We start from the raw sequence: 24,592 nt of genomic DNA on the forward strand, positions 1-24,592 counted from the left end.
ACAACCTTTTTCTTGTCATTATACAAGCTGTGTACTTTTTTTTTCTTTAGGAGTACAAGTGCAACACAAATTCTGCTGAGAGAAACGAGTGTGACATTTCGAAATCTAACATGAAATACTGTACTATTATTGCTTGACTTTTGCAATATAATTTTTGTAGTTTCTATGTTAAATAAAATATCTAAAATAAATAAAAATATATATAGTGGTGCAAAACCTTTGGCCATAGCTACAGAACCACCTTAAAATCGGGCTATTAAATATCAATACAACTAAATTGAGAAAGCACATTGGTTTTGATGTCAGACAATAACAACAAAATGATAGATCTGTCCAGGGAACACACAGAAAGAAATAAACATCTTTATCAAAATAGTTTATTTTTTGCCAGGAAACCAAGATGCATTCCTTCTATTAGGCTGACATCCCAACAAGCACCAGGTAAACTATCTGTATAAACTAAAAATACAGGACAATTAAAATAAAAGAATGATTATTTTATTTAGGAAGATCTAGGAAAAAAAATAAAATAAAAAATAAACTTTTGCCAGATTAAAAACAAAGTATGGCAAATACTTCACATCACAGTCATTTTTTCTATAATTGTACATTGTAAGAAGTTGAAGTATACAATGTTGAAAACACTAACTGCACAGAATAACTAGAATACAGATCATTGGTTACGAAAGTCCCTACATTTTGAACGCAGGCTGATATTCTGGTCTCTTGAAATATTACATACCAAACTGTTACTGATCGTGAAAGTTGTTTCCCCAACTTTTTTTACCCCCCAGTGCAGTATAGCAGGGGTCTAATAGTCACAGTTCACAGCAAAGAATCTTATGAAAAAACATAGCAAAGGTTTTCCCATTAAATAAGAAACTGTACTGAAGTTTTCTGCTCCACCTCTGCTTTGCTGTTTCGTTGTCTTTTTTACGATTTTTTTTTAATATAAAATCTTGATACCTGTCTTTGCACTGTTTTGTTGACTATACTTTCCCAGGGATTTTTGCTCGTTTGCGTGCAATGGCATCTTCTACAGCTTTCAGTTGTTTCAGGAGTTCCTCACGCCGGGACAGTGTGCTGGCTTTGCTTGATTTGGCAGCAGGAGCCGATCCGGTCGTCTGGGGCTTGCCTGACATACTTGGGGTTTTGCTTGAAGCTTTAGGTTGAGGAGATAGGGGACGTTTCCTGAAAATCAAAATATAATTTCTCATATGAAAACCTAACATGAAAAATCGGATCAAAACAGTGTTTAGTTTTCCTAAAATGAAAAGAAAAAAAATGTATAACATAAAACATATAACCACACATAGGTGCGTAATGTGATATAATATTGCTGTTAACAGAGAAGGATAGATAATGTTGGATCACACCGAGGATAAAGGGAACATTGATCGATTTTGCCAGAAAATGTCACAACAAAGGTCACAAGTTGCAAATATATCAAAAAGAGAGAGAGTAAAATATGTTTGTTTATTATATATATATATATATATATATATATATATATATATATATATATATATATATATATATATATATAAAAACATATTTAATGGTTAGAAATCAGATTTTGTCTAATCCACCACTGACGTGGTGGCTGTTTTTTTTATCTGATACCTGTTTTTTTTTTTTTTAATTATTATTAATAAGTGGTAGCAATTAAAACAACCAAGCCCATATTAAATCTGCACTGAACCAGTTATAGTAAATAGGTTGTCCAACAGCTAGTAAATCACTTAGACTTACAGACTGCTGAGCAGGTTTTGTGGTGGCGTATACACTGACCTCTCCATTTGCGCTGGCCGCTGGTTTTGCCCTCTTGGGCGCTCTAGTCTGGGTGAAAGTGGCCGTCCAGGCAATCTTCTGTCACGACCTGTTTAAAAGAACAGAAAAAACACTTTCGAAAATGTCTGCTTTAACCATGAATCAGTCCAATAATTTTCCAGCAAGTGATGTCATTGTTATAGTACCCCAATAGAACACAAATGCCTTAATTCTCATTGGTCAACACTTATGTTCTGATATAAAACTATTAGAAAATAGGACCAGTTTTATTGGAAGTCAAGTAAAGGTAAGTTTTGGTTAGTGCCTTCCTCAGAGTTGAAGATAGCAAAATATAATTTTCAATAGACAATAGACACATGTAGTAAGCTCCCAGTGCCTTAATCTACACTTCATTTTGCACTGGATAAATCTGTCACTTTAGGCTTGAAAGGGGTTTACTTCATATTTTAAAAAAATCACAATATTTGTGTGCAGTCGTAAACTATGGTCAGAACTCCTTCAAAACCTTAAAAACATACTATCTCAAAATAAAACAACAATATTGCTGTCCTGTATCTCTGCCAAGGTATGATGCAACATCAAGAAAACAAAAACAAAAACAAAAAAAACACACTATTTCCCCCTTCCAAAAAAAAAAAATATATACAATGCAATCTCTCTTTATTGTGTCATCTTTTAAAATAAGGAAAGCATGCACAGCATTACTATTGAATAGTAAATCAGTAGCCCCAAGAAACAACCCCTAGCAAAAACATGGAAGTGCCTAACCCTAAACCTGTCAGACTTGCCCAGCAATATTTACAGTACTTAACACTGGAATTTAAACTCATTTCTCCAAACTGAAAACACCATAAAATGGTTTTGGTTTTTTACTACTACTAACAGATCTATGTATTCAAGACACTGGTTAGCTTGTAGCATTTTAATGGCAGGGCAGCAAAAAATGGACAGTAACTTACACATTAATTCTACACTAATTAACAATTTTACGTCCAGATGTTTTCTTTAACCTGTGTGTTCCATCCACCATACCTCTCTCCGGTGACATGGCCATGCGTTTGCTCAGTGGAGACGATGGCCTCTCTTTATCTGATGGTTGGTATCTCTTCCTGTTTCCCCTATCAGTTTGCTGGACAGACGGAAATTAGTCAGATTAAAAACACAGCTTAATATGTTACAGGAAGCAGCCTTATTTTGTTTGGAACAGTACACTGTGGGTAGGAAAGAAATCTATAATTTTTTTTTCTCAGTTTCTTATTTTATATTGGGGTCATAAAAGGGTCGGAAGGGCAATATTTGCAGAATTAAAGACTTAACTATGGCGGTTAAGAAAATAAAAGATTGAGTTACCATAACAATATAGTTAGAGAAAATTTAAACAGGTAGATGCCAGTTAAAAATGCTCCCAAAAACGTGAAAGTAGCCTGTCCTCAAAGAAGGACAATGGCACTCAATGGGTCAATAAACACATGTGCAGCTAGCCAGCTAGTTACCTTGCTGAGCAGCGTTAGTTTGATATCCTTGTGCGAGCCGTACCCAGACTGCGCTTGTGACTGTGGCGGTGGTGGCTGGTGCTGGGGGTGGTGGTGATGGTGTACAGGGTACTGGGAGGTTTTACTGCTCCCTGATTTCTGACCCGAGGAGGGTTTGGAGGGCTCAACAGGGCACTCCTGTTTCCTCCTCTCCTCTTTGACAGGATCTTCCTTTTTAGGCTTTCCTGGGAGATCATTAAAGACAGAAATGGTTTACAGTAAAGCTTTCAAATGGGGGGGGGGTTGTACACATAGTTTTTTTTCACTGCATTTAAGAAGCTACTTTTAGCATGAAATTTTTTTCACAAACTTTCTCCTTTTACTTTTAAATATTTAAAAATGTTTTTTTTTTTTTTTCCCCCCATATGTTAACATTCTTTAGTATCATATAACTAATAAATAAAAACAGAAACTCCCAGGAGTAAAATAAACTATGCACCTCATGATACAACATATTAAAGAAAAGAGAGGTACACTCTTCGTTTGCATTTAAAGGATTTGGTAAATGAACAAACACACCCCTCCACCGGATACATTAAATACCTAGGGGTTACCTTTCTCCTTTTTGGGCTGCGCTGGGGTTGGTGATCGCGAGCTGGCAGAGGACACTGGGCTGGCCAGGTCTGCGTACATGTCTTCAGAGTCCGCGCTGTGTACAGAACTGCTGCTTGATGAGGCGCTGGATACAGATGACACGCTGCTCACACTCAGACCCCTGTGGTTCATGAGCAACAGGTAAGATATCAGAGCGCATACAAATCACTGCAAATTGACAACAAGAAAGCAAAACTGATCGATGAACATCTGACTGGATCTCAAGGATTTGTTAAGTTTTAATAATGACTGGTCATTCTAGATTTGAAGAAAACAAAGCTTACCTGGATTTTCTGTGTAGTCAGTAATTGGAAAGGGATGGGGGGGGGGTAGAGAGAAATAATTACATTATGAGTAAAGATATCCTTAAAATGTAATTATTGAGCATATTTGCTGACAGAATTGGCTGTCATAGAAGACAATTTGAACAATTCATATATTCATATCAAAAGCCTATCTTAATTCCATCTTATCTTAACTGGCATTTGCTGCTGCTTAGCCAGTGAATATCCACTGAACAACCAATCACAAATGACCACTTCCCTTAATTGTTAAAATTACCAATGAAAACACAAAAGCATACAATTTAATTTAAACCCTTTTTAAAAAGCAAAGATGTAAGAATGTACTCTCATATATGGAGGGAAAACAAATATTTAAAATCAAAACTGAAATAAAGAAGCAAAAAAGCATGATGACCTTCAGGTCACGTCGACAAACATTCCAGCAAATGACCTCATCAGGGCCTGAAATGTTTGTCTACTTGGCTTGGGAGTTGATTTGAATAACCTACACTACACCGGAATAAACCACAGATGGATTTCAGAACATTTTACAGCACTGAGGAATTGCCTAGATTGCATCAACCACCTATGTGTGGTTATCCCAGGATTACTCCAGAGCTTTAAAATGCTAAAATGCGAAAAAAAAAAAAAAAAAACAACAATGGTGGGGGTTGCTCAAATTAACTCCTAGTTTCTAGATGCTTTACTGTTGATCCGAATGCTCACAAACCTGGATTTCCTGGATCCGGAAGGGGAGTTGGAGTGGGAGACTGAGGAGGAGCGAGACCTGGACTGAGAGGGGGATCGGGAGTGAGAGCTGGAGCCGGAGAAGCTGCTGGCACTGCCGCTCATGCTGCCACTCTCTGTTCGCCTGTACAGGAGAGAGTTCCAAACAAACAACTAGGAATCACTGAAAGGATCATTCTGAATACTAAATACCGTAAAACCTTTAAAGGTCATATCAGTAAAAACAAAACAAACAAACAAAAAAAAAAGGCACCCCACAATTAAGGTCTTAATTTGATCAAAACAAAGTGCTCTTCAATAATGAGGCTGCCCTTTATTAAGTATTAAGGCCGCCACCACCAGTCCTAAATGCGTCAAGCCACTGTTAAATTACTTCTAATAAACCCTCTGAAACTTGGATGGGACTATTTGCACTTTAGTAAAATTCTTTGAGAAATGTTTCAACAATATATCCTTCAGTAGTAAGACCACCCCTTAAGACCACATTTTGCTGGTTCCTTGACTGACCTTTAGAGGTTTTACCTTAAGAACAGCGGAATAGGTTATCATACCAACTTCAAAATTAGGCCAGATAAGCAAGTATATATTAATATTTAATGGTGTGTTTAGCCTTCACTGTATTCAGTGGAGAATAGAAACATTATTTCTGTTCATTTAAAATTGCAAGCATAATGTTGATGAAGAAAGCTATGCTAGTGCAAAAAAAACCCAAAAAACAAAACAAAAAAAACCCAATGTTGTATATACACATAAAAAAAAGTCTTTATTAAGCCCCCTTATTTCCCCATATTAAAAGGCAGTGCCTTCATAAAAGGATACTATCATAGCAGTGTCCTTTCAAGAACATGCTGTAAACATTTGAACCACCATTATATATATATATATATATATATATATATATATATATATATATATATATATATATATATATATATATATATATATATATATATATAAAAAAACAAACAAAAAAACAAACAAAAAAAACACAAGTGTAAATCTTTTTACAGGCAGGATATTACTAAGTCAGGGATTCCACCTTTTGGACACCACCACAAATATGTTTGAAAGGGCAGGACTGGTATTTTGAAAGAGTGCTACGAGGCCAGCCTTACTTGTAAAGATACAAAGGAAGCATTACCTTAGACGCCATCACAACCACACCATCCTACAAATTCAAATATTGCCCAGTGATTTCACATGATTCAATACGGAAATAGTTCACAAAACAATATGCTTACTGTTACAGTACCATCAACACAGCTACCTAGATGCATCCACTGCACATAAAACAATCTCATGACAAACTCCCAAGCTTAGTTTGGTCAAGTTTTACATTTTTTTTAAAAAAGCAACTGTGATCAATATTTACATTAGTCATTTTTTGTAACAAATGTCCATGCAACTGGCTCACATAGTAATAGCCATTCAGAGTTCTGGGTGAGTTCACAGTTTATGCTGTAATGAGGCCTCTGCCACCGACTCACTCACTGCGTGACCCTGAGCAAGTCACTTAACCTCCTTGTGCTCCATCCTGCGGATGAGATGTCAAATCAATGTCCTATTGTAAGCGACTCTACATATAATGCAATGTTCACAGTCTACCTTTGTAAAGTGTTTTGTGATGGTAGTCCACTATGAAAGGCGATACATAAAAATAAAGATTATTATTATTATTTATTATAAAAGCATCTGACGGACTACATTTGCATAAGCAAAATTACAGTGAGTTATCATAACCACATAGTTTATAAATAAAAAAAAAAAAAAGGTACATGCCAGTTATTTGCTAAAGTAGCCCGAGGACAATGGCACTTAATGGGTTAAGAGTGGTTTCTGAGATCCATATACTATCTTATATCCAAAACAGAAGTAACCGTGACCACACAATGTTGTAACAGAAACTAATTCCAACAAAGCAGATCACGACAGCCTACATTTTAATAACCTTATGAATATGTGCTAAGGAACATCCGTTTCATCACAACTAAACAAGATATACAAAACCTACAGATACACAACTAATACACAATTTTTTTTATTATTATTTTTTTTTTGTTCCTGGGTAGTAAGTGTTATTTCCTGATTGCTTATGCCTCAAAAGTATAGAAAATGGCTATTATTCCCCACAAACTTTGCTTTTGTGACCAGGACAGGTAAATTTAAAAATATCACTATTTCCAATGAGAAAACCGGCGAATTTGTGTATTTTCGTTCACATAAAGTCAGAAAAAAAACAACATATGAATCCAAATTAACATGTATTTATACTAAAGTAATACAAAAATGACTACAAAAGATTTAGAAGCGAGTAGTTTTTCGAGATTTACGATTACACTGTATTTATAAACAAAAATTGTGTTATAACGTTATTTTAGATGCTTATTTACATTAAGTTGCTATGTGCTCCTACACTAAAATATATGAGATTTGCTTATGACAGAATGTCAGGCTGGAGGGAAGCTGTGGAGAAAATGCCCAGTTCAACGTTAATTTGAATAAGCAAATATGTTATATATATATTTTTCTTTTTTTTAACTGTAGAAAGTAACACATTCAATTACTATGCTTCCAAAATCGACAGAACGCCTTTGATTCAAATCTCTCAGGGAACATGGAAGAATTTTGTATTAACTGGTAGAAAACGTTAGGGAACATTCCACTGGTTTCAAACCATATGTATTTAAATACATTCTTAAAAACAATTACAGGGTTTATAGAAGAGGTCGGCACAGGTACCCAAAAACCTGGGTACCAGTCGGGTTTTAAATGACCCAACGCTACTCGGGTCTAATTTGATTACCCGGGTTTCGATTTATTAATTAGATAATTTAAAAGTAAAACATAGAAAATATGACAATACAGTTGTAAGCGTGGGTCTCTGGCCGGCATAATAAAGACAATGTTAAAACAAGCTTCTGCATTAGCCTTTTCTTAACTGACACGTTTTACAGAAAACAATAACGCACAGTGAGGGGCAAGTACACCTCAATAATAGCTGCGGTGACTATTCTTCTCAGAACCTAAATCGGAAACAAAACAACATCATCCGGTTGCCTCATGTCAGTGATAACTCTGTGATCCATTAACAATAACCATGTGGCTTCCAATACAGAATGCTTTATCTACAGTTATTGCACAGATATTGTTTCTTATCAAAAAGATAAAATAAGTAGCCTTCATTTAAAAACAAATAAGTAAATAAATTAAATAAAAATAAAATAAATGTGGAGAACATTAAGTAAGTGTGCTTCCTCCTTGGAATGAAGTATTTCCTTGGCAGAGTTTGCAAATTCCTTTTTCTCCTGCTTGGTAAAGAAATTCCACCCAATGCTTTGCTTGAATGCCTTTGTTATGTATTCACAAGACAGACTGCAGTGATCAGGAAACCCAAAACCCAGCTGGCTCAATTTACAGTAGCTATTGCGGCAGTCCATAGCGTAATAGCAGTGCTGTACTACTGCATTAGTTTTAAAACTGAACATAACAGCCATGTTAACAACAGGGGAATACGGCCAATATATGTCACAAAGAATCCCGCAGCATGATGTGCATTTAACATTAATAACTATATTTAAAACAGAGATTTTTTTATTATTATTTTGATGTTTCCAGTACTGAAAAAGGTTACACAGATCTAAGTCTACAGATCTAAAGGGACTAAATGTATGTGTATTATATAATATTTAAATATTTATCATGCACTTAAAACATTAATATATGTGATTTTTAAAAAAATTGTTAAATTATCACCCGAAAAAGATCTGGGTACTCGGGTATTTCACGGCAGGTACTCTGTTCTAGACTTTCTACCCGTGCCAACCTCTAGTTTAAAGTTATAAAAGAGCTGTCAAAGACAGAATGTTTCTTTTCAAGTTTGTTATCTATGTGTAAAATTGGAATAACATTTTTGGCATGATTTTGAAGTGTGAAAGCATATTTTCAAGAGAGGAATACCACCATTTTTGGTATAAAATTTAAGAAAAAAAAAAAAGTGTTCTTGTTTTCAATATACTGAACTTTAAAATATGAATTAACCTCTATACTTGCTTCAGAAAAAAAAAAATCACCGACCAGCCCTTTGTGTGATCATATGCACTGGTCTGTAACACACGGCACAAGGGTTGTATTGTAATGATTTGAAAGAAGATTTATCGATTGCTATATTAACAACAGCTCTTGTACTCAACTCAACACCCCCACTTAGCCTGGGTAGTGGAAGCTTTGCAGTAATTGCACACAGTTGGTACTCCACTGAAGTCTTACCGCCTGGGTGGGTTATGCTGTTGGCGTGCCTTCCTCTTGCCTTCCCGGGTATCAGCTGGTTTCCCTGCCTCAGGGACTGGCTTTGCACCCTTTCCAGGAGGCCCTGGGAGCGGAGGGGTGGGTGGCTTCTTCACAGGCTTATCACTGTGGGAAGAACTAGTCTTTAGCAACACAACTGAGACAGCATCAGGTGCAATCAATTTACAGTTATGCACCAGTACCTGTGAAAATTACATTTCGCTTCCCTTGTGTGTGTGTGTGTGTGTGTGTGTGTGTGTGTATATATATATAAAAAAGTTGGCTCTCCTGATTTATAAAAAAAAATGAAAATAGCCACTACATTCATACTAAATAGCCACTACATACATAGTAGTTGGGCTAGGGTTTCTGCGGTCTGTTTTTTTTATTCTATATTATGAAGCAAAACCATACTAACACCTGAAATCTTGCAAAGTTTTCGGTATTAAATTGAAAATGTTCTCATTAGCCACTGTTTACATGACGATATTCCAATGTCAATCATATCAGTTCATATTAAATATTTGCGTCTATTAAATCTGGAGGTTGAGGTAGTTGAGACTTGTCTACCGAAGTTCAGTATGTAGCTGTGTTTAGTCATTTGTTAATATTGAGTGTTGTTGGAGTGTCAAGTGTGTGACGTGTAAAATATTCCTACCCCTTGACAGGGGGCACTGATGGATCAGCTTTAGTCTTTGCAGCATTCCTCTGAGCTGAAGGAGTCGGTGAAGGAGACAGAGAGGAGGAAAATGACCTTGATCTGCAAGAAAGGAGAAACAACAAACCCTCAAATTATACTCAGCCTCATTTCTTGCTTCTGCCTTAGACCTCATCTATTTGTCAATTTTAAAAAAGCACAACTTTAAACACAAGATGAATTTCGACACTGACCCCACCGGGTCAACCACTACCACATCAATGGGTTACAAAGTGCATTTTCCATGTTACCACAACACTAGTATGTATACCTATCAGTAACATTATAAAGTAGAGCACTATGACCTACTTCCACAGCATACGTATACAAAATGTATGTACCCACATATGGACTACTTCTTCCATATATCCCCAGGTTCTAATACGCTCAAAAATAAAAACAAAAAATAACACTACTGATGGTTCTCTAAAAATCTATATTCAGGGTGTCCCCCAAGTGAGGCATCACTGGCAATATCTTATATTATGATAGTAAAGATTTTTCTGTTAGTCATTGCATTGACTATTTGCACCACACATCAAAATGATCCATATGTATTCTTCTTTGCTTAAAATACACCTGCTATAAATAGGAGACACCCATGACTGACAATGATGTCTGACTTACCTGTACATTCAAAAACACATACATATGCCTCCACTATGGTGTTGCTCACCTGGACCGGCTCCCTGAGAAGGAGCTGTGCCGGGAGGAGTGGCTCGAATAGGAGCTATAGGAGGAGTGGGAGGAGCGAGATCTGGAGCGAGAGGAGCCAGAGCCGGAGTAAGAAGATGATCGGGACGACGACCTGAAAACACGGTGAACTGTTAACAACGGGACAGATCACAACAAACTAGGCTTTTCTATCAAGGATGGAAGCAAGGATCTACAAAACAAAAAACCCTACAGGTCTCAGCATTAAGGGTGTAGTGGTTGCCAATATCTATTTGGACAGGTCTGTACCCGCCAGCAACAGAGGAAAACATGAAGGTCTGAAAAGTTCAAAAGGGAGAGAAATTTCACCTGTGTTGTATAAAAAATGATTATGGGAAGCAGTAAAAAAAAAAAAAAAAATCACCCTTCGAAATAAAAATCACGTGTTTTCGCAAATGTATCAATTCATGGTGATTACAAATACATGTCTCAAATCAACATATAATATGAGTTATATATCCCAAAACAAAGAAAGTTATTTTTAATAAGTACACTCTTTTTCTTACTACAGTATACAATTGCATCCCAAGATTAATTTACAATTAACCCAGGTACCTTGAGGAGTTGGACAGAGAAACAGAAGACCCAGAGGGTCTGTGTCTCCGTCGTCCCCTGATCGGAGAACCGCTCATACCAAGCCTCTTTTTTGGGGATTTCGACCGCTGCCAAGGGTCCTGCCACTCGTCTGGTCGCTTGATCATTGGAAGCCCCATGTCTTTCTTGGGCGGCGGCTCCATCTGTCTGCTGGGAAAGAGAAAAAAAAAAAACTTAACACTGTGGACAGCATGAGGGCATTTCACATAGGCAACCTTAAAAAGCATGTCCTTCCTCAAACACTGATTATGTACTAGAGGTTATATTATATTGTTTACACAATGAGACAAGGTCATTCAGCCAAAGACTCTTTGTAGCACACCATATTTATTAGAGAAGAACCAGATATGTTTTTTATTTTTAATGTACCTTGTGCTTTAGATGTTACCGCTATGGCAATGGAACTGTGTACAAAAAAATGCTTCGTACTTGCTTTTCTGAACTGGCTCAGCTTCCATTTACCCCCTCTAATCCAAATCTCTGTATTAAGTTTGAAGTAGAGACTTGTGTTACCTTGATCTATATCCATTTAGGATTTTATAAACTTGCACTAAATCCCTACTTTTCCTGTCTTCTTTTCTAGGTCAAGATATTGAATTATTTTAACCTGTTCTCCTAGCTTCTGGGAATAACACACCATGCCAGTGTTTTATCATAAGTTTGAAATGCATCTTATTGTATTCCTATTACAGCAGGATTGACTTCCTTTGGATATATAATGTAATATATGTCCTGCCTGGGACACAAAGGTTTTTGTTGTTTTTTTTTTCCCCCCCACATAAAAAGAAAATGCTTACAATATTCCCCAAACGAAATAGGAGATTTATAAGGATGTTATACAATGACTCCCATTGCTCAGCAAGTCAGATGCTGAATACCTTGTTGTGGTTTTAGCAAACAATAATCTTCGTAATCATACCTGATGTGTTACTTCATTTGAAAGAAACGTGTGCCATTGAAAAAACAATAACACCTAGTATTATACAAGGTAAAGAAAAGCTCTAATTGTAAGCTTGACTTACAGGAAAAACATTTCCCCTGGAGAGTGAATTTGCCACACCTTCAACACCCATCTTCCAGCAATTTGACTGCTATGCAGGGGGAGTCTTAATCCTTAAAACAAGCTGTCTTATGCCAAACAAAAATATGCTATGCTGCCTGTTAAAACTGTGCAAATGGTGGAAAAGTGTAACAAATGTAATATTTCCAGTTAATTTAATCTATAGCCTCAATGCAGGAAGACCAAGAAGAAATTCATGCTTAGACATATCAAGGTACTCTCCATCTCATAATAAATTTACCGATAGTTAGTAGCATGTCATTTTTTGTTAAATCCTCAATTTTGCATAATTTGCACTTTCTTTTCTGCATATGTGTGTTAAAAAATACACTTCCAGAGATTAAAATAAAAAGTAGATCAAAATAGAAACCCTTTTTAAAAATGCCTTCCATACATATGGGAAAAATATGAATTTGAAATATGAATTTGAATAGATCTGAAAATAAGGAACTGTTGTAGTACCTGGTTCTCAAAGCGTCTGGTTTCATTGATGTCAGCCGAATATGAAACGTGCACACCACATGATGCAAAGATCTATTTACAGTGTGCATCAACAGAACAATAAATAAATTGGTTTATAATTAACTCCTCCTGTCTGTGGCATTACTGTTACTGCACTGAACAAAAATATAAACGCAACATGCAACAATTTCAAAGATTTTACAAGTTACAGTTCATATAAGAAAATCAGTCGTTTGAAATAAATTCATTAGGCCCTAATCTACGGATTTCATATAACTAGGAATACAGATACCTTAAAAAAAAAAAAAAAGGTAGGGGCGTGGATCAGAAAACCAGTCAATATCTGGTGTGACCACCACTTTCCTCATGCAGCCGACACATCTCATTTTTGTTCAGTGTATTTTCAGTAACGATTTAGCAACTATTTTTAGCACTGAAATCTAATCCCTCTTATCAACAGTTGAGGGATTAGTCACCACCTGCCCCACCCTGTTAAAAACTTCCCTTAAAATAAGTACACAGAGCTAAGGAGACAAGTACTGTAGGCAAACATTAAACATATCAGTATTTCAAAATATGTCCTAGTTCAGTACTTCAAGATTGGAAGAGTCTGGTACTTTCATTGTTTAAAAGCATATTTCCTTACATTCAAGTAATGAAGGTAAAACACTGCATATTCTTTTCTCTAGTACAGTAAGAGGTCATACCCTATTTCTGGCCTTATATACTTTATTAATATCTACTAGCCATGCAAAATCCATGCATTCAGAATGCACTTCTGCTGTTAGCAATAATTTAGCAATTGCAGAAAAAGTTGCCATTACGACCAGTTCATCACATTTCCAGCATAATGCAGTTGCAACTAAAGCTTTAAAATTGAAACAGCAACAGCAAAATCTGCCAGAGCACTCTTATGCAGTACTGTTGTATGCTTTGGAATTCGATCAACGACATGTTTGAACGCCTTCAGGAACAAAGGTGGGCAATTGCAGCAGTGTTATCGGACAGAAGTTTTACCAAGCTGGCAGAAGCCTGAACGTTGGATCTGATGGATGATAGTTGGGCAATTATCGAATAATTGCTTCCGGTATTATGTTGCCTGAAATGTGCTACAACTGCTCTGTGTGGTGACAATACCCATCACGTACCCAGTTTGTGCCACCCTTCTGTCAAAACATTTTAAACCGGTGCCTCATGAATCAAATAAAAAGTGACAGAATCATTAAGGTGCTGCATGGAATCTGCCAATTTACTTACAGCAGGAAAGGCAACACTTATCGCATCATTATTGGAACCTAAACACAAACACCAAATGGCAGCAAAGGAGAAACTGGAACAACTTGTTTTAAATCTGCCAGACAGCAAAGATAACATCGAAGGCGGGGGATCACAGACATCTGCGGAAAGATACAATCCAAAAATACAAAAGTTGGTAGAATCTGACAAGCAGGTTGCACTTTTTGGGGATGACTGTTACAAGAGAAAGTAATGGTGCAAACTGAACTTGAACACTACACTCGAGCCATGTGTTTCACTCGATCAAGACCCACATCCATGGTGAAGACTAAATGAAAATCGCTACAGAAAATTAGCACGGTTAGCAACATGCTGACATGCCGATTTTTTATTTTTATTTATTTATTTTTTTAAAACAAGAACTTGTAAAGTGAACATTCGAGCCAATATCAGACTTTTTATGTTACTGTTTTTTGGATTTGACTGATAAAATAGTTCTACAAGTATAAGCCTTTGTTATTCTGTTCTACTCTACAGGTTTTATACTGAAATCAGCAAGGAAAGTACTTTCTCAGTTTTTATTTTATTGTTATAATATAAATATTTAGACATTTTTGCTTTGTTAGCAAGAACTTTGTTAGTTTATGTTGTGTGTTTTGGCACACGAGTCGCTGTGACACAGTGGATAGAAAATAAATTACAGTTTTGAAGATCCATTAAAAAAAAGTTTTGTTTCACAAAGTAAAAAAAAAAAAAAAACCTTGTGTATTTAACTTCTTGCTTATGGTCTAAGTTATTGTTTGTTAACCTTTTTGCAAGCAATTATTTGTCAGGTATTTATATAATGCATTTATATTGGCGTGGATATTGCTAATAGGGAGTACGCTTGTTATACGTAATTATTTATTTATTTTAATTCAAGGTAGATTAGTCAATGTGGCATTAGTGTATTCAAATGTCTTATTCGAAATTCACACCCTTAATGCTGATGCAGTTTGAGCTGCATATATGCAAGAAATTGATAATTAAGCACATTTACCTAGAAGTGTCAAAACCGTTCATTAACTGGTTATTTCGATACATATTTATTGACCAATTATAGCATATATAAAATAATAAGTCTACCACTCTACAATCTTTGAGTGCATGAAAAACACGCCTCTGAGTCATAGGTACCCCTCTGTGTATAGCATTGCAGGTTCATTCTCAGCTCTATTCGCAAAACAGTGGTAATCGGAATTAATTGCCAAAAAAAATAAATAAATAAAAAAAATGTTTTATTTAAGTTTTTCTTATTTTGTACTGCTCCTATGTTTCGTTTTCCATTTAAATATGGTGTTTCTGCTGTGCAAATGTTTGATTTGATGTTCATAAATAACATTTTTAAGTTTTATACGATCATTTGTCTTTCATTATCATATCAAAACTGTTAAAAAGCTACCGGTAAAAAGGACAAGTTTGGAGCTTCCGGCGCTTCTAGTGTTAAAGGAAATGAATCACTTTACTGCGTGAAGGATGTAATCACTACACTACACACCGTTTGCTTTACAAAGACATGTTCAAATGTTGTTTTAAATGCCATGCTTAATAATGATCAATAAATTGATAAAGAGTGGGGAAAGCAGAAATGGTCATTTCTGAAAAATGGAATTTGCTATTCACACAATGTTAAATCAGAAGCCCTAAATCATCCCTCAACTGTGCCTTGTGCCACTAGATGACGAAACAAAACATGTTACAACCTTGGAACTTCCAGGCTAGAAACTTTCAATGAAACAGTGCTTACAGTATAGACAAATAACACCGGCAATAAGGCCATACAAACTTCCCACCCTGGCTTGGCTGACTAAGGTGTTGTATAAATAGTAATACAGAAAGGAATGAATTAAAGACAACAGCAACAGGAAGAATAGCTTAAATACAAGTTTGCTTTTCAACATGACTCATCTAATTAAAAAAAAAAAAAAAAAAACAGCATTTGCTTTAAACCACGCTCTAAAAATAAACCTGATATCCTGATCCTACCCACCCCAATAAAAATACAGTTGCAGTGACATACGTAGCTAGAAACAATATTTTCCAATATAAGTATACAAGTATGTCAGTAACATATATCCCCAGTCATGGCTGTATGACCATGACATCAATATTTATTACAGAACAGTTTAGAATACGAATTGGCAATGAAATGTTTAATCACATTTTGATAAGTAATTCTCCAGATATCAAAAAATGTATATATCTACCCAGAATTCAATATTCCCAAATACAGGCAAAAATGTAAGTGCAGCATACAGATGTATGGATGTACAAACAAGATATGGGTGTCTGCTGAGAAATAAATAAATAAATAAATAATACAATAGATGTACTAAGGCCTCCACAGTATTCCCTTCGCAAGGGATAAGACTTTAAGTACAAATGAAAAAAAAACAAAAAAAACAACATAACTTCAGGAATTTAGTTACTGTATAAACCAAAAATGCGGTATGTCACTTTGGAAAACACCTCAGAAATTCTGCCAATTCTCAGAATCCCTGGTTCTTCCAAAGCCAATCAACTAATAAATTAATTAAACTTTTCCTGTGGCTTGTTATCAGCAAACAAATGATGTCACTTCCTTTAACTTTTCCCACACTTCAAGCTGGCATTAGTTTCTGCATCCTCTCTGCCTGTATTCTTTTTTGCATTATGATTAAGACTTCTGTTTTTCAGATTCTATTAATTGTATTTTTCTGTGCTTATTTTTAGCTATTTTCAAGTTTTATGTAAATCGGGTTTTTTCAGGCCTTTTGTTTTTGATATACTGTATGAAAGTAGTGTTTTCGGTTACTTTCCAAAAAGCTTGAGCGTTTTTTCTTCTGTCAAAATATGTATAGTAACTTGACAGTACTTGCACACTTAAGTTGTCCCTTCTTTCCTTTGCTGTCTTCCACAGCAAAATCCCTATGGTCACGGGCACATTCTTCTGGGTTTTTGTGTGGAGGCATTTTGTACATTTCGGCACAATTCTGTTTTAAATCCTCTGTATCTTAACTGTAACACAACTTTAAATCCCACTAACAAGCCTCCATCCTGACTGTAATCTTGTTTTAAATCTCGCAAGCGGAGTCACCAATAGAAATGTAGGAATGTGCTGTCACTCAGTAGTTGGGGCGGGTTGAAAGTATTCTGAGCAAATCAATGATAGATGCAATTCAGGAAGGCGGGGCACTGCCCAGCAGCACTGGGAAATGTACTTACTATTATTTTTATATTAGTTTTGTATTTAATAGAAAAAAAAAAAAGAGTAAAAGTCAACATGAATAGATCAACCATTTCCACAGTTTTTCCAGTGTTTTCCGTTGTTTACTGGCTATGCACCGATTTAATTTTTACCTTTTTTTTTTTTTAAATCGGGTTTTAGCAGTTAAAATAGAAAATCAGAAGCCCTAATTATGATTGAGCACCTCCATTCTGGACAAAGTTGTTACTGGGTGGAGTACTGTAACAACTGAAATCCAATATACCAATAGTATGGGTTACAGTCATTTGACTTGACATTACCTCTCTTGTGCCCAATTTCAAAACAGCGTCAACTAGGAAATAAAGACATGTAGTAAGAGACATATCCCTCCACCAAACATATTACTATCACACATGGAGTGTACCGTTAGAAAACAGGGATATGCATCTACTCAAACACGGGTCATTCCATACCAACTCAACCACAGCCGTTGCCCGATCGCTTCATATTTTGTTAGAAAAATTCACCTGGGGGTTTTTGGGCCAGAGTTCAGAAATGCTAATCATTATTTATTTATTTTAATTTCCCCTTCGACCTATGACCTGGCAAAGGTCAACCTGAAGTGAAAAAGTGATCCTGACCAGAAAGACACCACCCTGGGCTCAACTTGACCAGGGGTGTCAAACTCAGTTCCCGGAGGGCCGCAGTGTCTTCTGGCTTTCATTCCACCGAAGCTGTCAATTACTTATTTGATTAACGGGACTGTGAAAAACTGGCGAGCGGATTGAGGCTCAGAGACAGAATAGAGGCAAAAATAAAGTTATTTTATTAAATTAAATAATCAACTAAATAGGAACAAGGGCCAACAAAAAAAAGGTTCTAACAGAAATAATCAAAATGAACTCACAAAACAGTCAGGTTCCAGGTTTTTAAACAAGATATTCCTTTAGTTTAAAATACAAAACTCTCCAACACAAAAGCAAACAAACACAAACATACCCCAGACAGAAAACACACACCCTACTACTACCTACTGCCAGCCAAGCCCTCTCCCCTGGCTTTTATCCCCTGTGGCTGGAGCCCAATTAATCAATAATTATTCAATTAGGGCTCCAGTCACATTCTCACATGTTTTTCTGGCAGGGAGAAATTTAACCCCCTCCCTGCCAGTTCCAAGCATGTTCATATAGACAGGGAGTTCCCCGTCACAGGGACACATTTAACATTTCTCTTCAGGCCTCAACATGTTTCTTAGGTAGTGCATCTTGAATCAAGTGCACTTTTAAAAACATCAACTGTAAAAGACCTTGAAAAATATTAAATGTCAAATTCAACAAATAATTAGATCAATTATGTTAATTGAGAGCTTAAGTTAGAATGAAAACCAGAAGATCCTGTGGCCCTCGAGGGCCGGAGTTTGAGATCCCTGAATAAGATGCTACCATCATGTGTAGCATCTCGTTCGACTCCTAACGAACAGGGCTTTCGAGAAAAACATACCAGGAGCACCTAACTCACTTATGGCAAGTTGCCAGATGAGGGGTAAGTGACGAGTTTTTCGAAATTCAGCCCAACACTTTACTCTGTAGATGGTGCGGGTCCTAAAATGCCAGCATTATTGTAAGAACTTTAGCGACCACTTTTACTAATTTTGTGAAACACTTTTGGTTTCAAGTCCCCCACCGGTCATTAACCCTTTCTGGTCCTATGTCGGACCAGGTCCGACATTACAATTTTCCCTGTCCGATATCATCAAAAAGGGTCAAGCACAGATGTCTGGTGGTTTTTCACCGGAAAAAGCAGAGAAAACCTTTCAATGGCTGAGTGAGACCGACAGTAGCAGAATGGAATCGGAAAAAAAGGGGCGTATCTGAGCAATACACATACACAGCCCCTGCACCACAGAGATAACACGGACACAAAGGAGCTAGCTGCTTCTGCAGCTATCAAAGAATATTCTCCAGCGGTCAAAGAATATCAGGGACATTTGCAGAGCTTTTTGAGATATTATAGTAATAAAATAATGACTTGGACCCCATTACTGGGGAGTTTGGTGACAAAACGAGTGACCAGGAGAGGATTTATCAGTATGCACGTCTATAAAGAGGTATGTGAAAAATACAGCAAACAAGGGGTGGGGCTTGGCTGGAGATGCAGTACTGATGTCTTTTTGCTATGCAGGGGGGGGGGGGGGGGGGGGGGGGTCATTTTTCTGGTCAGGGTCACTTTTTCACTTTAGGTTGACCTTTGCCAAGTCACAGCTCAAAGGGGAAGTTTAAAAAAAAAAAATTTAAAAAATTTAAAAATAAATTAGCACTTCTGAACTCAGCGGGCCAGAAACCCCCCAGGTGAATTTTTTTAGCTAAATCTGAGGATGGTCGGCAACAAAATGCCCCCTTTCTGGTTGAGTTGCCATGGAATGACCCAAATACATATATTTAAACTCATTCTTAAGACTCTGTTAACATTACACACACCTATCCAGATATGACGTCTTGTGTTTCATTTTTAAATATCAGTAACATGATTGCTTTACAAAGTACAACAACTAAAAGATAAGGAAACTGTTAACAACCTTGGTGACAACAAAATTGTCCGGCAACCCAATGGAATAATGACACCTAACATGCATTATTCCTATTTTTGCTTCAACAACGTATTAAAAAAAATAAAACCATTCACCCACAATTGAAAATAATTCATATTATAATAATCATTAATATTTACCTGTGGCATGCAAGAATGGTATGCAAACACAACTTCACCCATCAAGCTTTTTTTTTTTTTTTTTTACAGCCTGTACTAAATAAAATGATGACGACACCCATGCACCATAACTTCCTATATTGCACCAGCTCAAAAACAATACCTGAGGTGCTGACGTACTTTAAACAGATAACCCATCAATAAGTATATTTGCTTGTCGTATAAGGCAAAACAATAATATTTGGTCTAGTAACAAGAACCAGCAGAAATGTTCTTTCACAAATCTGTTCATTAATAGCAAATGAAACAGACATCAATCGGAACAAATCAATTGGTGATTATCAGCTGGAACAAATCAACTGGTGTCCATGTGCAAAATGCTCTAATTCAGGTTGATGTAATTATCACTTAGAAAATGTGGATATGTATGTGCAATATATAAACATGCTTCTATTAAGCAGAGTGTAAAAATTGTGGTGTAAAATATTTGTGTTGGCTACTGTCTATTGACAGTGTTGACAGGTGTTACATTTTTGTCCAAACCTATCTATATAATGAAGAAGAAAAGTAATGGATAAACTGAAAACTCACTATTTTAATAACCAGCTACAACAATTCAGCCTCCCCCTTCTTCACATAGCACAGTAGAATTAAACTAGTGAGTTGTCAGTTTATCAATTACTTTTGTTCTTCATGAAGCACTGTATTTCAAGTGATTGATGAGTATCCTGACTAGGGGATTGCCACAAGTAACGCTGAATAAGCTAGGCTGGTCAGTAAAACATTGAATTCCTTTGTATGGAGAATCTCAGTAGCTAAGGCTCATGGTTCATCAACTGATTCAGATTCAGCTGTATTGAGTTTGCCAACTGATGATGTGAGACAGAACAGTAATTGGATACCAGAAAATATGAACAGTAGTGAGTTTTGGCCCCCTACTGGATTCTGAATGGAAGGCATACCTCACAAAGTGACCTTGTGTGAGCAGAAAGAAATGTATAGTAACAATGTGTACAGATCCAGAACTATTGTGCATGGTAAAGAAGTAACCCTAACACATAAATTAAAACATAATCCTCTTGTTAATTGTGCATGTAATATGTGATAAAGCAAGTCATCAGTGACTGGGCCCAGACTTTGTCTGGCATGCAGTCATTTGGCTAAACACTGCAGAATCTTGTTTGAATGCAATGATTCTGTAGGAGTTTCTTTCTCTCATTTAAATGTAAACCCAAAAAGATATTAAGAGGATTGAATGCATGAGTTGTGAAAGGGTCACTTACTGAAATGGGCAAATCTGAGAAAATTAGAATGTGAGGAAGGTGTCCCTGCTAAGCGTGTACAAGTGTCTTGTAGGTACAAAGTCAAGGCCATGGCGACTCACACCTGTGATGCGAGACGATGGATTCGAGAGCCTATTGTCGGGGTCGCTGAACCAACCCGAGCTGAACCTGAGACCGAAGTGTAGTCCTGCTAGGAGCGAGCTGAAACCCTGGACATGGACGGGATGATTTAAAATGAAATGTATTAATGCAATAGTGTTATGATCCTTTGTAGTGTTTGTATAATCTTTAGTTTGGAAAATTATGTAAGTGTGTAATCAAAAGCAACGGTTATGCTGTTTTAATCAGTAATTTTGAAACTTATGTATTTTCTTTATATAAAATCATGCAGTAGAAACTGGTATAGTTTGATACGAGTGGCTAGTTCTGGGCAGTTTCTTATCAAGATGGGCTTGATTGCCAGAACTGAATGCTAAGTTTCTACAGCACCCTTTTTAACCTAAGAAAATGTTGTTAAATGTTGAAATAAGGTTTAATATGCTTGCTTTTTACTAAAAATGTTGTTAAATGTTGAAATAAGGTTTAATATGCTTGCTTTTTACTAAAAACAATGTGTGTGTGTAAGACCATATTTAACACTGCCTGTTATAATCATATACATGAAATTGTTTCTCATCAAGAGAGGGTCGCATTTAAAATAGTTAGTAATCGTGTGCCATAGGGAATAAACTGTTTGGTTTGACTCCGAGTTAAAAGATAATGCAGCAGAAAGAGATGCTGAAGGGGGAACACTGCTCATCGCTGGAAATTGGGAAGATTGGTGTACCACTAGCGAACTGGTTTTAGCTGGCTTGTGTGCTGCTGAAAAAATAGGAGGTTGTCCGTAGTTCAGCTGAGTTCACGCGGTTAAGAAACTCATAGGACAGAGACATTATAGTCTTACACTTAAATAAAAAACAAATAGATTATCCATGAAGAGAAACTCGATATTAGAAAAACATAAGATGGAAATTCCTTATAATATCTGTTAAGCACATGCCTGTAAAGAGAGAAGGAAAACTAATTTGAAGAATAGAATGGCATGAGGGAATATATACTTAGACATTAATACATATAATCAATATAATCATAACTAATAGTGTTGTATATATTTTAAACAACACTCATATACTCAAATTAACATTATTCTTTTTATATACACATATAAAATAAAGGAATAGTAAACTGTACTTCACCTAACTTTTTAGATAAAGGAGGGGGTCGAGAAATGAGCGAGATCATGGTCAAGTGTTTGGAACAGGTGTCATATCTTGAAAAGTTGTTGACATATGGCTCTAAATTTTTAGGTTGTTGCGTGCCAAAGAAAGATAAGAAGTGGATTTGATAAAGTCTCTTCATGTATTTCAATGGAGACAAAAACCTATAAAACCTCATGTCTTTTACAATGAGGTACCACAATCAAGACTCAGCTTGGCAGAGTGAAGTGGTCCATCATTTGCAGATCTCCACTAGACAACTCTGATTCCTTTGTTCACACTACTCTTCCTTATAATATGAGGTAAGCATATTATCTACAATATTATATCTCACATGTATTGGTTGCATAGCTATAAGGTATTGAAACTATGTTTTAGTTTTTGAGAGAGTGTTATATTGAATGAACTGAAATATAGAAGTGGGTGCTTTTTTAGACTGTGTGTATAGCTGGCCTGGTGCTACACAAATACATCTAAGTGTATTAGGTCATTGGTGTGTGTATAGCTGGCCCGGTGGCTGCACTGATGCACGGAGATGTATCATGCCAATTGAAGTGTTAATGCTGAACTTGCAACTAACTTAGAAATGCTAATTGTTACTGCATGTTTATGGATTTTGGTGGTATTCGCGAACTACCTTTTCAATATTAAAGCATTTTAATAAAGCGAAGGAGCATTGCTCTGATTCGTAAAACTTCAGATGACTGAGTCTTGAGTGTTTTTTCTTGATTAAAATATGGGTTATATGGACATACATACAAGCTCGTCCAGCGCTCAAACATAAACCACTACGAGTTTATAACATCTCTGTCCTCCTAACGTCTCCCCTGAGTTAAGAGTGTGTGCAGAGTAAATAAAAAAGAGTATGTAAAAATCTGTGAACGCACCAGACGTGACTGGATCCTGGTATCTCTGAACAGATAATCATGAGAAGGTTTAGAAAAGAAAAAAGAAATAACATGTACATCTTAACCTATACATATTACCTTAAAAAAAAAAAAAAAAAAAAAAGTACCAGACGAGAGGAAGCAAGGTCCAAAAGGCTTTAGAACCACTGTTCTACTGGACATTCCCCTTTGTTATTCAGTTCGCAGAAAAATGTTAGTATATATTTCAGGCATATGGAATTTATTTCACAAGTTTTGTATTTCTGTTGAATTTAATTTTTTCACTTGAACTTTAGAAGTACTGAAAGAAACTTTAATTTGGTGACAAACGTTTCGACACGAAGACAACCGAAAAAGATTTCTAGTCAAACCGTTTGTCACTTAATTTAAGTTTCTTAAAGTATTTCAAAATGTAGCACTATTGAAAGTTTGATATTTATGGATAAACACTCAATATCTCAGACTGCTAGTCTCCTTGTAGTCTCTATGTTTCTGCTTAAATCAGCTGGATCAAGGACTTTCAATCGAAATGGCCCTCGCCATAATCAGGGTTATCAAAATAAGATGGCGACCGGCGCAATCCCCCGCCGAATACTATATTTGCGCCAGCTACTTTATTAAAACACATTACATTGCATTACACATTGCATTACCTTACTGTAAAATACATAACAGCTATACGTATGTGCCCAAAAAAAAGTGTATTTCTTTTGTTGTGATATCGTAGACATATGTACCCAAGTGCTGGGGGTTCATGTAAGGAGGCTGTACTACTTTAAGACGGCAGGCTTGATGGGATATCAGCTGAGCCCCTTTTCAGCTGACATACAAATGCTTCAGTGCAGAGAGAGGTGCTGTATTAACACCAGCAGAATACGGTAAGGCCAGTTTCATGCAACAGTTGCCATGTTGACCAAACGTGTGTGAGTGGGTTGTGTTTAAAAAATGCTTAAAAATGAACAGTTGCATTCAAGAAATTTAAAACAAGAAAAGGGAAAATCTAAAATAAAAATACACTTAAGGTTTGTGTTGCACACATTGTGCCATTAACAAAATGCTCCAAAAACGTAACATAAAAAACAATTTTAATGAACGTCTGTAATGCAGCAAAAGGTTAAATAATTAAACAAAAAAGGAAGTAAAAATGTTACTGTAACAAACTGAAAAAAGTTTTGTGAGCTCTAATAAACCAATCTTATCTTTCACCAGTCAAATCGCAGAGTGACTAAAATTTAGAGA

At 36.2% G+C, this 24,592-nt stretch overlaps 1 protein-coding gene across 7 annotated transcripts in view; it reads right to left on the minus strand.

The window, feature by feature from the left end:
• Positions 1-363: 363 nt before the first annotated feature.
• LOC121325730 (zinc finger CCCH domain-containing protein 18-like) overlaps positions 364-24,592 on the minus strand; it is a 35,693-nt gene continuing 11,464 nt past the window's right edge. For 2 of the 7 annotated variants that reach the window (XM_041268638.1, XM_041268635.1), the window contains 11 exons: positions 11,199-11,387; positions 10,606-10,737; positions 9,891-9,992; positions 9,215-9,358; positions 4,932-5,072; positions 4,202-4,210; positions 3,878-4,038; positions 3,285-3,508; positions 2,824-2,920; positions 1,792-1,879; positions 364-1,191 (listed from right to left, as the gene is read on the minus strand). In XM_041268638.1, coding sequence (XP_041124572.1) covers positions 990-1,191; positions 1,792-1,879; positions 2,824-2,920; positions 3,285-3,508; positions 3,878-4,038; positions 4,202-4,210; positions 4,932-5,072; positions 9,215-9,358; positions 9,891-9,992; positions 10,606-10,737; positions 11,199-11,387 — 1,489 coding nt within the window. In that variant the 3' untranslated portion in view covers positions 364-989. Of the gene's footprint in view, positions 1,192-1,791; positions 1,880-2,823; positions 2,921-3,284; positions 3,518-3,877; positions 4,039-4,201; positions 4,211-4,931; positions 5,073-9,214; positions 9,359-9,890; positions 9,993-10,605; positions 10,738-11,198; positions 11,388-24,592 lie in introns of all 7 variants that reach the window. The other 5 variants (XM_041268637.1, XM_041268633.1, XM_041268639.1 and 2 more) reach the window with 3 other exon arrangements.

The sequence above is a fragment of the Polyodon spathula genome, chromosome 13 (genome assembly GCF_017654505.1).
Source record: "Polyodon spathula isolate WHYD16114869_AA chromosome 13, ASM1765450v1, whole genome shotgun sequence".
Taxonomy (NCBI): domain Eukaryota; kingdom Metazoa; phylum Chordata; class Actinopteri; order Acipenseriformes; family Polyodontidae; genus Polyodon; species Polyodon spathula.